The sequence below is a fragment of the Mytilus trossulus genome, chromosome 7, assembly GCF_036588685.1.
Source record: "Mytilus trossulus isolate FHL-02 chromosome 7, PNRI_Mtr1.1.1.hap1, whole genome shotgun sequence".
In the NCBI taxonomy this organism is placed as follows: domain Eukaryota; kingdom Metazoa; phylum Mollusca; class Bivalvia; order Mytilida; family Mytilidae; genus Mytilus; species Mytilus trossulus.
In genome coordinates this window covers 405,575-419,623 of record NC_086379.1, presented here as the reverse complement: position 1 = coordinate 419,623, position 14,049 = coordinate 405,575, and the positions used below count along the sequence as shown (strand labels likewise).

Sequence of the window (14,049 nt, the reverse complement as noted above, 5' to 3'; positions counted from 1 at the left end):
CAACAGGGAAGTTCCATGGCTGCCATCATCTATCTCTGCACTCTGCCAACAGTTCATCATATTTTGCCCTCTTTCTTTCATTTGCTTCGCCACATCTCTCCTCCCAGGGAACTGTCAACTCTATGATTACTACTTTTTTACTGCTTGTAGACCATGTCTGGTCTTAGATTGGTTGGTACAACATCAGGAAATTGCATCTCCTTCCTAGATCAACTTCTAACTGCCAATCCTTCGCCTGATTAAACATTCCTGATATGTTCTTTTTACTTTTCTGGCCTACTTCACCCTCCATCACAAACTGGATCTTGATAGGTTTGTCTCTAATGTGTTTTGCATCTTTCCTCTGTTTCTCTATAACGTCAGCAAGTTCCCGGAGTACTTGGTTGTGTCGCCATGTATATCTCCCCTGTGTAAGAGCGATATTGCACCCTGAAAGAACATGTTGTAGAGTTTCCGCACAAGGGACAGTCTGGTTTTTCTGATAGTTTCCACCTGTGCAGATTTGAAGGTGTCGGTAACACATCATACACTGATCTCAGAAGGAACTGAAGTTGGTATTGCGGATATCGCCATATATCTGACCATGTAAGGAATCGTTGTTCCAAATCCCATCTCGACCAAGCACCTTGGCTCCCTAATTCTACTGTCTTTGCTTGTCTGTTTTCTTCTTTTCCAGATTTAATCTCTCTTTGGACAAGACTTCGTCTTTCTTGTGTGTTAGCGTTCTTCCAGTAGCAACTTTTTGATGTACCAAGGCTTTGTCGTCCTACTGCCACTGTTCCAACAATATCTTTATGCCTCAATCTACTCTCTGCCTCTGAAACTGCTTTTAATACTGACCATTTTCGTCCTGTTCTTACTTGGACACCTGCTGTTCTTACTTTGTCATCTCTAGATTCTTTCAGTGTCACCACAAGGCGACTTTTGCTAACTTTGAATTCTTCCACTAGAGATGTAAATGGTAGCTGCAACTTTGCTGTCCTGCTGTACAGTCCTACAGTTGAAAAACTTGGAGGGACACCTAACCATTTCCGTAGATGTCTGTTGATGGTTATTTCATGCTTTTCAACTGTTGTCAAGGTTTTTTTCGTACAGCATAAGTGGCCATGATATCCTTGGCAGGAGTCCATGTTGGTATATCTATGCCTTTAATTTCCCTGGTAGACCTGTCTTGTCGATGTTCCTCATTCCCTCTGAAACCTGTTGTTCAATTCTCTTGATATTGTTTTTGTCACTTAGAGAGTCATTATACCATTTTCCTAAGCACTTGATGGGATTGTCTATTATTGATGGAATGACTTCTCATTGCACCTTCAGTTCGACTTGGTGTGTTCTCTTCCCTTTCCTTATAATTAGAGCTCTAGACTTCTTTGGCTTGAAAGACATCCTTGCCCATGTTACTCTCTCTTCCAAGGCCTTTAATACCCATCTAGCCTGGACATGGGTATCTGTAGTGATGGTTAAGTCGTCCATGAACCCTCTATTTGGTGGTTGCCTGATGTCAGTTGATGTTTTCGGGCCTCTAGTTTCTCTCTCTCCAGATTTAATAATCATATTCATTCCCATGACAAACAAGATTACTGAGATGTTACATCCAGTGACTATTCCTTTTTGTAGTTTCTGCCATGTTGTTGTTAATGTGCTTTTTGTAAATCGCAGCTCAATCCCACTGAGATAACTTCTTATCACTTTCTTAAAGTGGTCAGGAATATGGTAATGATCTAGTGATTGTTGTATCAGCATGTAAGGAACAGTTCAATAGGCATTGGCCAAATCTAGCCATACTACTGTCAGATCTTTCTTGTTCACTTTGGCCTCTTGAATAAGTTGTGAAATGATGCTTGTATGTTCAATACATCCTGAGAATCCTGGTATTCCGCCCTTCTGTACAGAAGTGTCTACATAGATGTTATCTGTCATATATGATGTCATCCTTCTTGCCATAATAGAGAAGAAGATCTTTTCTTCTACATTTAGGAGGGAAATTGTCCGAAAGTGTATGATGTCCTCCGATTTTTCTTCTTTTGGAATAAAACACCCTCTGCTTTCTGCCAACATGATGGTATCTTCCCTTTCCTCCAAACTACTTTCAGTAGCCTCCACAAGTGTTTCACAAGTGTTTCGGGCACTTCTTATATACCTTGTACGGGATGCCATTTGGTCCTGGTGATGATGCAGACCTGGCTTTCTTCACTACATCTGACACTTCTTTCCATGATGTTTCCTTAGTATTCATTGGTATTTCTGGTTCTGGTACATTTTCTATCCTATCGCAGTTACCTAGATGTTCCCACTGACTTTCGTCGCTGTGTGTCTCTGATAGATGTTTTTCCACTTCCTCTTTCGTGCTTTTAACTGAATCCGCCTTTGTTCCGTCCAGTGTTGCTTTGGTAAACTTCTAGGGATTGGCAACAAACATTGCACTCTTCTTCCCTCTTTCTCTCCTTGCTTTTCTGATTCTTTCTGCTCTTTGTAGACTGTTTCTTCTTTCCCTCAGTGTTTGATCTTAACTCATTCAATTCTTCTTTTTCCTCCTCATTTGCTTTTTTATACTGCTTTGTGACATCATTTATTTCGGTTCTGAGTGTTTGTATTTCTTGTTGACGTCTGTTATGTTTCATGTTACCCTGAGTGCCTTCTCTTGTTTTGGTGTTACTAGCTCCAAATCTATCTTGTCCTACTGCATATACAATAGTTGACAATGCTGATATCTTTCTTTGTACGTCTCCAGTAAGTGTATTATCCAAGATCTTGTCTAGGTCTTCATCAAAGATCTCCCATCTCCTATCATCTGTTGGTGGCCATTGTTTCTTTTCTTTCCTGCTGTCTGCTGAAGGTGTCGATGTTCTCTGCTGGTTTTGATTCCAATGCTCCTTCTCAATGTTGATCTGAGTAGCTTCATTAGGTAAGAGGTCCTCAGCACTGTGGTGTGCTTCCTGGCTGTGGTCCTCCGTCGTCTCATCAGTGTTAACTGTGCGTCCCCTTGTTGCTTCCCAGATCCACACTTAGTTCTTGCCTGGTGTATCTTCAAACCTTTTAAGTTCTTGCAAACCTTCCCACAATGACACTTGGCTTCTGTCGTTGTTTCATTCAAAGTCCGTTGGATTAGCCGAGTTGTTACCGTTTTGTCCTGCTCAAGGGGTCTCTCATCCTCCCCCTCTCTCAGAAGACCCTGGGGGTATTGCTCTTTATTCTGTTCTGTAGCTTGGTATGGTGTTCCTTTACAGGAACAGTGTGTTGGGATGCCAACCCTTCACACCCTGGTTTCAGTCTTCTCCGAATGTCATCTGTCTCTCCAGACGTCACCATTCTATTCTTGGTTGTCAGCTAGTCTTTCCCAGCAGTCACTGGTAGGTCCAGGTTATAAGTTACTTACATACATGTACAGTACTGGTGGAATTACTGCAAACACCGCCAATGTCCTCAGCCGAGGCCATACATCATCATGTGTTTCGATCCCTAGCTCGGTACACTCTCATGATGGGGGGGTCCACAGTGGTGATCAATCACTGTCCATTGGTGGTGGGATTCTAGCTACTACTATCTCTCTTCGTCCATATCCAGCAAGATGCTTTCTCTGCTGCTTGGCCCAGTTTTTGATTGCTGCTCTTCTATTCTGGCCAGTCACTCCAACTGCAGAAAACATTCTCCACACTGACTGTGCAGGGAAGCCTCTGCAGCCAACCTCAACAGGAAAGTTCCATGTCTGCCATCCTCTATCTCTGCACTCTGCCAATAGTCCATCATATTTTATATTAATTAGATACAGGGAATTTGCACAAGAGATCGACAGACTGATTGCATTGAACAGTAGGCAATCATTAATTAATGTACCTCATCTTCTTTTTTTTATATTAGCAAAATAAGCATCTGTTATTCTATCGGGATTTTGGAATGAATTTAAGCACAAGAAATCGGAATTAAGTAAAAATACACTCGGGATCTCAGATTGGACCATCTCCAACTTCCACCCTCCCCCTCAAACATATCCCTTAACATTAGTATTGACATGAAAATCCCTATAGGACTTCCAGAAAACAATTAGAATATCCTTTCAAGACGTCATAATTATTTGGACTAGAGGAAGTCGTCACAGAAAAAAAAAGCCTTTCAAGACGTCATAATTATTTGGACTAGAGAAAGTCGTCACAGAAAAAAACAGCCTTTCAAGACGTCATAAATAGATGGAGAAGGCTTCCGGATAGTTCCACACCCTTCAGGCGAAACTACACAAGATAATTTCGTTATTTCAAGTTTAAATATAATTGAAATTAAAAATAAGCTTTAAAATTTCTTTGGTTCACGTATTGCATTTTTTTACACCTCTGTTTACATTTTACCTGGGTAATTATTATTATCTAAAAATAACTTTCACAATATTTAAAATGGAGCTTCTTCCTTAATTTGAAACATGGTAACTTTAATCGGCAATGTGAATATTTTCCGGTTTTGTGGGGACATGTTGCATGTAGTAGCTATCATTATACTGTTGAGCTATATATGGAAATCTCAATCCGTTTTTGGTAAGTCAAACCTTTACCATGTTTACCCCCTCAATGTCCTCAGTGTGTGCGTAAACAAAAACAATTTCGTTTACTCAGTTCGTTTGTTAATCGTTTATGTCATATAGCCTGCTTAAATCTGATTCCATTCAGCTATTTACCTCAGTGCTCAGATTTCCTGAACATAAATTAAGTTATATTGTCTTTTTTATTGATAATTATTTTACTGTGCACATTAATGTACTATAGTTAATATTATAATATGTTTATATTCTAAAATCAACTTATCATTCAATAAAATTGAGAATGGAAATAGGGAATGTGTCAAAGAGACAACAACCCGACCAAAAAGAAAAACAACAGCAGAAGGTCACCAACAGGTCTTCAATGTAGCGAGAAATTCCCGCACCCGGAAGCGTCCTTCAGCTGGCCCCTAAACAAATATATACTAGTTCAGTAATAATGAACGCCATACTAATGCATGCTCGACGACATTCAAGAGCAAGGACATTGCTTCACTTATTAAAACGCAGACTATACATTTTATAAGATCTCAACGAGTAAACCGAAAGTCTGTTAATTTCTAACTATGAGGGACCTAACTAAACTTATATTACTTCAGTATAGAAAATCAATTACAATGTATGAGTAATACTAAACATTTTCTTCCAATGTGATTCGAGATATTGACGCAGATATCCAGATATAGAACTACATGCTTCTTTTTTATTCATTATGTTTATAGTGGTTAACGAAATGTCCCATGAACTATTTCTTGACATTCCCTTTTAGTGATATATAACGATATCATATAGATATAAAAACAGAATTCAAAATGGTTAAGCTATTTATTACTGAAAGATTTGAAACTTCAAAAAAACATATACATTTATAGTTTATTGAATAAATGCACATTTATACCCCAATGGGGTTGAAGGCATATATAAAATATGAACACAATTTATACAACACAAACAAGGCAATCATGCATTTAAAACACAAATTTAAAGATCAATAAAACTGAAGTAAAGGTATAAAAATTAGTATATGTTAACCTTAGCAATACGTTTTTAGAAAACAATTTAGAAATTTTGAAGTGATTTAAATTGGTTTGGTAACTCGTTTCATATTTGACATTCGCATATCTTAATGGATTTAATCCATGCATTGTATTTCTTATCGATGATCCGGGACTTTCTATACTAGTATAGTAAGTCCCTGCGATGATATAATTCTGATATCTCTTACTTTTAGTCAGCCATGTTAAGTATTTGTGGACTGATGTATTCTTTTCTAGCTTTTACCAATGGCTGTGTCCATATTCTTTGGCTTGTGATTTTTGTGTCCTCTTGGTATCTTGTAACATTTTGGTAAACTTTTCTATCAAACTTTAATGATGATCACGACCGAAAACACTCAAGCCGTCTCCAACGTAAGGGATTGGATATAAGTCTAATCATTATAGATCATTTATCCTTCGGTAATCGAAGCAAGTTTCGAAAAAGTTGCCTTTGCTATTGTCTAAATGCAATAAAGTTCAACACAGTCAGGACTTTAAAACATTTGAAATATAAAATTTTACCGACTGTAATTCAGAAAATTAAAAAACAAAATAATATATACATTTTCATAACTATAGAGATTTTTGAAATGCTTTTTACACTGTCAATAACATTAAAATATGTAACCTTCCTTTATCTTTTTCAGGTATTTCTGGTAAAAGTCAGATTTTGTTTGCCTTAGTCTTCACCACAAGATATGTGGATCTGTTCACTTCGTTTATTTCTGTATACACCAGTAGTTTAAAAGTGGTTTACATCATAACAGCATATGTCACCTTATATTTGATATACATCAAGTTCAGATATACCTTCGACAAAAGTAATGATACATTTCGTGCAGAAATACTCATCATGTCCTCTAGTACACTTGCTGTTTTTGTTAATTATGAGTTGTCACCATCAGAGGTAAGCCTATACATGTATTTTAGGAAATTAATCTCCTATTTTTATCATCAGGTAATTCTTCAAAATTCACATGTTTTAACTCAGTTGCTTCTAAGAGAAATGTAAATAGATATAGGAAGATGTGGTATGAGTGCCAATGAGACAACTCTCCATCCAAATGACAATTTATAAGAGTAAACCATTATAGGTCTATGTACGGTCTTAAACACGGAGCCTTGGCTCACACAGAACAACAAGCTATAAAGGGCCCCAAAATTACTAGTGTAAAACTATTCAAACGGGAAAACCAACGGTTTAATCTATATATACCTGTTGGAATTGGTGAGTGGAAGAAAGAATGACAACACGCACTCTCCCAAAAATAAAAACCAATATGGATGAAAAATAAACACTACACAAAAACTACAGATTGCGAAAAAAATAAACCCCACATGTCGACAATCGAGTTGTTATCATGTGCTCCGGATTGGCATACAAATCGTGAAAACCGTCTGATAACTATGACAATACAATACAATACAATACAATATGCTTTATTTCAAAAACACTCTGTCACATTGACGAAACCATCCCGTGGAGATATGACTGAAATTATGGCAGTTAATAAGATCGTCCCCTACTTGTTAAATAATTTTTAAACATTAGTGTTGACATCATTAGTAAAGATTAATTTTATTACGTTTTCAGTTTAAGTATTAAAATTGAGAATGGAAATGGGGAATGTGTCAAAGAGACAACAACCCGACCAAATAAAAAAACAACAGCAGACAGAAGGTCACCAACAGGTCTTTAATGTAGCGAGAAATTCCCCCACCCGGAGGCGTCCTTCAGCTGGCCCCTAAACAAATATATACTAGATTGTATGATTTATTGTCCTACAGTAATAACCATGCAGTTTAATTTTGCAGTTCTGTTGGACTTTTTCAATATACTTAGAGTCTGTTGCAATCCTTCCACAATTTTTCATGATCATCAAGAACGGCGACACAGAGAGACTGATTGGTTATTATCTGACTGCCATGGGATCATATCGTGCTCTGTATATTATGAACTGGATGTATAGATACAAAAATGAGGGATTTTATGAATCTATAGCAGGAAACTCAGGATTACTACAGAGCATCTTATACATTATGTTTTTGATATTGTATTCAAAGCGTAATGATTTCCGCTTACGTGTAGTAAGGTATGTATAATAAAATGAATACAGTAACATTGTTTTATGTTACGAATATCTTATATTATATTATATTTTTTCATAAAAAAAAGAGATTGAGTCAAAACATAAGAAACTAAATAGCACTGTAGACAGAGCTCCATAAAGTAAACTCTGTCATCTAGACGCTCCATTTGTATAGAAATCGAAAGATTTATTTTCATATCTCTCAGTATATGAACCTTTTCGCATATTAACATATTAAATTCATTGAGCAATATTACTATGCATATACTAAATAAAGTTAGTACGTCACTAAAGAGTTTCCAAAGATATCAAATTACCAATATTAAAAGAGTTCCTAAGACACCCTAATTTCTCAAGTCTCATCAATAATCGCGGCTCGTAACCTCAATAAATTATAAAGTTTAACAGGAACACCACGACAGGGCACATGTATACCATGTTGTCTGTCTTTTCGAATTTTGACGAGAATTCATAGCTTATTATCGCTGAATTGAAACCAATGCATGTTGAAATTCAAAAGGAGGAAGTCATTATTTTTAAAATGTCAGTATAGTTGAAATGTAAAGGCTACGTTTTAGTACGTATACATGCATGCATTTTCATTTAAGCAGCTACGTATATTTAAGAAAAGAAAAATCGCTATTGAAAACGTATTTAAAATTATTCGTGCTTTTTAATTCGTAGAAAGCTGATACTTTCACTGGAGCATCCATTAATTATTATTCTTACCAAACATAAATAATATACAAGTTAAAAATCTAACTTACTTAGAACTACTCCTTTATATATATATACATACTTTTATTTCCAGAAATCAACAGAAACATACACTTTTATCAGAACATACATTACTGCCTCAACCATCACGATGGCCGGGAATAAGTATGAAAGTGTGATTTGTAAAGAATGTATCTTGCCATGATCGTAATCATCAAATCGTTGGTAACAACTTCGTGAACAGCTAAAGCTAGCTTCACATATGTTTCAATGTACATAGATGTAATATATAACAACATACACCATAAGTGTAGTAGAAACAAGACTATTTTCATTTTTGAGACCAAGCGTTGACCTATAGGATATTTTTTCCACATTTCTTAGTCTACAAATGGTTTCATTGAAAATAAAATCACATATATATATTTCATTGGCTGATCCAGAATTTTCATAAAAGGGGGTAGGGCACTGTCTGCCTAAAATGGGGCACGCTTCAGTCAAAATTCAGTGATTGCCTATGTAACTCAATGACTGTTTTCCCACAAAGAGGAGGGGGTGACCTGTCCCACATAAATCCGCCTCTATATCCATATTGGCTCGAATTAGGCTTGAGATTGAACCGCCATCTATTAGTAACATAATTTGACACAAACAATCTTCCGAGACGTTAGAATGGCATGCATAGAATAAATAGACTCATCATAGATACCAGGATTAAATTTGGTATTTACGCCAGACACGCGTTTCGTCTTCAAAAGCCTCATCAGTGACGCTCGAATCACAAAAAGTTAAAAAGTCCAAAATAAAGTACGAAGTTGCAAAGCATTGAGAACCAAAATTCCAAAAAGGTTTGCCAAATACAGCTTAGGTAGTCCATTCCCGAGGTACAAAATCCTTAGTATTTTAAAAATTCAAAAGTTTTATAAACAATCAATTCATAAATATGACCGTATCAATGATAATTCATGTCAAAATTGTTGGCTGACTACTGGGCTAGGTCGGCGATACCCTCGGGGAATTAAAACTTCAACAGCAGTGGCATCGACCCAGTGGTTGTAAATAAACTCATCATAGATACCAGGATTAAATTTTGTATTTACGCCAGACGAGCGTTTCGTCTTCAAATGACTCATTAGTGACGCTCGAATCACAAAAAGTTAAAAAGGTCAAATATAACTACGAAGTTGAAAAGCATTGAGAATAAACTCATCATAGATACCGGGACTAAATTTTGTATATATGCCAGACGTCTCTGAGGTAGAAAAGCCTTAGAAACGCAACAAACTTTAAAACAAAATATATGTGTTGGGTAAAAAGTTAACACAGTATTTAGAAGTCAATAAACAATGTCAATCATGTCTCAAAGGTGTCTTTAAATAATGGTAAACTTGTAACATCCTACTGCTTATCACGGAAGTTGTAGATACGCCTTGTTGTTTAAGGCCATTCTAAAATAATTCAGAATGTATACTATAATATACCTATTTAAGGAGATTTGATGGAAACCAAGATGAATAAATACCCCTCCGAAAGGCAATTCATTGTACATTAAATTACTCTTCCAAACCATAACATTCAACTATTGGTCGTCTGCCCAAGGTTTACAGCAATGATGCAAACTATCAATCGGACGGTGATCTGGGTGAGGAAAAATGGCAATTGGCACCTGCTCGATTATTGGAAAAAATCGGAGGTGCATAATCGATGAGTAGTCGATTAAATGTCATTATAATGTATGTGTCGTGTTAAAGTTTTTAAATACAACTTTAGATAAAACCTAAAGGTGGATTTTTTGTTTTTTCATAACTTATTAAGTGGTTTTTTTTTTATTGGTACGATTCTTAAAATAAATAAGTCAAGACTACTAAACTATTATCTCGAACATTCCAAAGCATAATCGATTTTTAGCATCGACAGTCTTTCAAAGATATGGACCATCGACCATCGTAGATCATCTTTACCCTGGGTTGTGTTCAATATCTTAGCGGCTATATATGGCTAAGTAGATTTATTATTATTGAACATGAAGCTAGCCTAACTGCTACATAGATATTGATAGCAGCTAGGGTAGCTACTTGTTCAGTAGACATAAATCTACGTAGCACTATGTAGCTGCTACAATATTTAACGCAACCCATTAATGCTGACATGACAAACTCGATTGGAAAGACCCTATAGAAAAAGAAGAAAATCTTTGCAACAGCTGATCATCAAAAACCATTAACAAAAGGAAATCAATTAAACAATGAAAACGGCCAATAACAATTGACATTCATCAGGCTTGAGATATCGATTAAACCAAACATCTTACACAATTTGACACAATTTGACACAACCAATCTTCCACAAGAATGTCCGTTTAATTGGCACAGAAATGCAACAAAAACATAAAACAAAACATAGCTGTTGTGTAAAAGTTCACCAAGTAATCAATGAAAAGCAATACATTGTAAACTATTAAATTACTTTTCGGGACAAAAGCGAACTAGTTGGTCGGCTCAGGATTCTCAGCAATGATACAAAATTCCAATTGTGCAGTGATCGTGGTGAAGACAGACACAGTGTACGCTGATTGGCCAACACGAAACCTGCACGATTACGACTGTCGAAAACAACCGTAGCTTACAGTGGAGTGACCAAGCCAACAACTTTTCAACTTTAATGGACCACCCTACCTGCATTAAGTCTTTTTAGAAAGAGAAATGTTTATTCATTAATTTTTGCCTGGTCGTAGAATTGAAATATAGTGCAATTTTTTTTAATAAGGTCAAAGGTTAGTGATTGAGCTTTTCACTATTGTCAATTTATTTCACAAGAGGTTATAAAAAGTCTCCCAAAAAATATCTGAATTGTTACCAAACAAGAAATTCATAATGAAATAAACTGTGACACTTCATTTTCAACTTAATATGAAAATAATGAAACCACCAAATGGACATTTCAAAGTGAATTCGGATTAGCAACAAAATAGAAGATGGAACAACCGAATTTCAATTCATTTTACATCGCACATACTTCTAAAGATATATTTCTGAACCTTACGGCATTATAAAGGAATCAAAGTCAATTTGGTTTTTTCTTTGGTGTATATGTATTGCCAGTCACAAATATTTCACAAGTCAATTAAATCAAATGAGTTTAATGATGGACTAAAGTTTCAACTTATATTCTAGCTCTATGAACTCTTTAGGTTTTATGTACCTTTGCCTTACAAAAACACGCATGGACTTCTTAGACAGACTGGTTGTATGGAATATTTTAACAAACAAAGGGCATGACAACTTTCGTAAACCTGACATCAGTCAACGTTTTCATCGTCGTCTTCTGCCAAAATTGATCGATGAGTTAAATAATTTCTACAGCCATCAGATCCTTCACATGAACAAATATTGGTATACGCGGATTTATGTTGGTTGCATACATAGTTGTTATTGCAAGCTGTTTTACCTTGCCCGTAAACGTACAAACAAGTCTTGAAAGGAAATCTACTGACATAGGTCCCTCAAAGAAAACCGAGAGCAATCCGTTTTTACTCTCTTACAAACCAGAGTCTTTGGAAAGTATTATCACTGGTTTAGCAATATGAGAGATTATCAAAACTTGCGTTTGAAGCATTGCACATGGGATGTGCTGTAAAAACGTGTTTTTACATGGAGGAATTTTCACAATACTGGCATCCTTTGTGGCGGCAAATTTTTAAACTCCATCCTTAGCTTGTTTAAATCACCATGAACATACATAAACTTTCGCCTCTAATCATACAATAAATGCATTTCCAATGTTATCGGCGATTCATAATCTATCGTTTTAAAACTAATCGGATTTGGCACAACTTTTTGGAAAATTTGTTTTTAATGCTCTTCAACTTTATACTTGTTTGGCCTTTTTAACTATTTTGATCTGAGCGTCACTGATGAGTCTGGCGTATCAAGATATAAGCCTTGTACCTTTGATCAATTTTATCATAACTTGGAAGATTGAAAGAAGAGTAAATTAGGTTTCGAAAATAAGTACTGAGAATGAGTTGGCTGCAAGTGAGATAAGAGTAAGGTGCCAGATACGGTATAAGAACTTGATAAATAAACAAACAAACTTTGTATAAAATGCATAATCATATGTCTAAAGACAAAAAGAAACTAACAAAAAAAAAATTTTCACATCTTGAAATTTGAAAAAAATATCAAAATGTCTTTTTTTCTTTCTATTTTATAAAAAAAAACCTGCACCGCATGAAATGTCTACGACCGGGCAAACTGAAAGTTAGCTTAAGGTATTGGCTTTGCAAAAAAAATCGTGTTTAGCCTGCAGGCATACCGGTCCATTAAAGTCGTAATATAAGCACATTTTTCTATATCTGTCACTGCACTATTGTACATAATCGATTTGTGGTCCACTGAATTTTATAATAATGTGTTTGTTGTGTTACATGTTTTTAAATGCAGCTTCAAATACAAACGTAAGGTATATTTTTTTGTATTTTTCCTTATTTATAAGTGTTCTTTTATTGTAATGCTTTAATGATTAGAACAATTAATAAGTTAAAACTACTAATCTGTTATCTTAAATGTTTAAGCATAATCAATTATGAGCATCGACAATCTTTTAAAATTTTGCCAAAAACAGCTAAGGTAATCTATTCATGAAGTGGAAAAGCCTTAGTATTTCATAAATTCCAAAGTTTTGTAAACAGTTAATTTATAAATATGACCATATCAATTATAATTAATGTCAGCACAGAAGTGCTGTGCTAATGGGCTGGTGATACCCTCAAGGAGTTAAAACTCCACCATCAAATTATACTTACAGTGATGCGGACATGTCAAACTCGATTGAATATAGACTCTATAGAATAAGAAGACAACCGTTGCAACGGCTGAACATCAAACACAATAAACAGTAATAAAAGGAAATCAATTCAACAATGAAAATGACCCGTCAATATTTGAGCTTCTTCAGGCTGCTTGAAATTGAACAAACCATCTCACACAATTTGACACAAGCAATATTCCACAGGAATGCCGAGACGTTAAATTGGCAAAGAAACGCCACAAAATTAAAAACAAAACATAGCTGTTGCGTACGTAGAAGTTGACAAAAATATTTAGAAGTCAGTCGAAAAGCAATATAGTGTAGTACACTGCTTTACTTTTCTGAACAAAAGGAATTGGTGGTCGACTATAGATCATCGGGAATGATACAAAATTTCAATCGAAAGTTAACTGGGTGACGAAAGACATGGTATAAGGCAATTGGCCAACACGATTATCGGAAATATCCAGGGCGATTTCAATCTTTATTTTTTGTTGGCATCGTATGCGCTCTATATTTCCTGTCCAATAATCTATGGAAATTTACCCATTTTTATTGTTTTTGGGGGGAAATCAATAGGAGTGCAACTTGTGGCGTTGAATAAAACGCAGGAACTTAAATTTTCTACAAAATGACTTATTTCCTATCTAATTACTGTTAAATGAGGAGTAGGTAATTCATACGTAATATTTTTCATTTTAATAAAGAAAATGACATGTAAAAAGGTTAAATAAAACTATTTTTGTCAAAGTTTAATTCTATTACGTTGATGTCTACATCCCAAGATGGTAAGGTTAAGAGATTTAGGTCACGTGTATTTGGCCAAATCGGCTGGATGTCAACCCCATTTAAGACCAGGAAACATAGAGCT

General features: G+C 35.6%; 1 protein-coding gene across 1 annotated transcript; it reads left to right on the top strand.

Annotated features, from left to right (window-relative positions):
* The first annotated feature begins 4,374 nt into the window (after window positions 1–4,374).
* LOC134724454 (ER lumen protein-retaining receptor 1-like) lies at window positions 4,375–9,075 on the top strand. Its single transcript, XM_063587470.1, has 4 exons — window positions 4,375–4,523; window positions 6,210–6,469; window positions 7,378–7,655; window positions 8,464–9,075. The coding sequence occupies exons 1-4, from the start codon at window positions 4,412–4,414 to the stop codon at window positions 8,546–8,548; spliced, it is 735 nt and encodes a 244-aa protein (XP_063443540.1). The 5' UTR covers window positions 4,375–4,411; the 3' UTR covers window positions 8,549–9,075.
* The last annotated feature ends 4,974 nt before the right edge of the window (window positions 9,076–14,049 follow it).

Excerpts from the sequence above, each read along its gene's own strand:
- LOC134724454 (XM_063587470.1), top strand. The coding sequence starts at position 4,412 with ATGGTAACTTTAATCGGCAATGTGAATATTTTCCGGTTTTGTGGGGAC. Across the intron at positions 4,524-6,209 it reads GAAATCTCAATCCGTTTTTG|GTATTTCTGGTAAAAGTCAG; the intron begins GTAAGTCAAACC and ends TATCTTTTTCAG. Across the intron at positions 6,470-7,377 it reads ATGAGTTGTCACCATCAGAG|TTCTGTTGGACTTTTTCAAT; the intron begins GTAAGCCTATAC and ends TTAATTTTGCAG.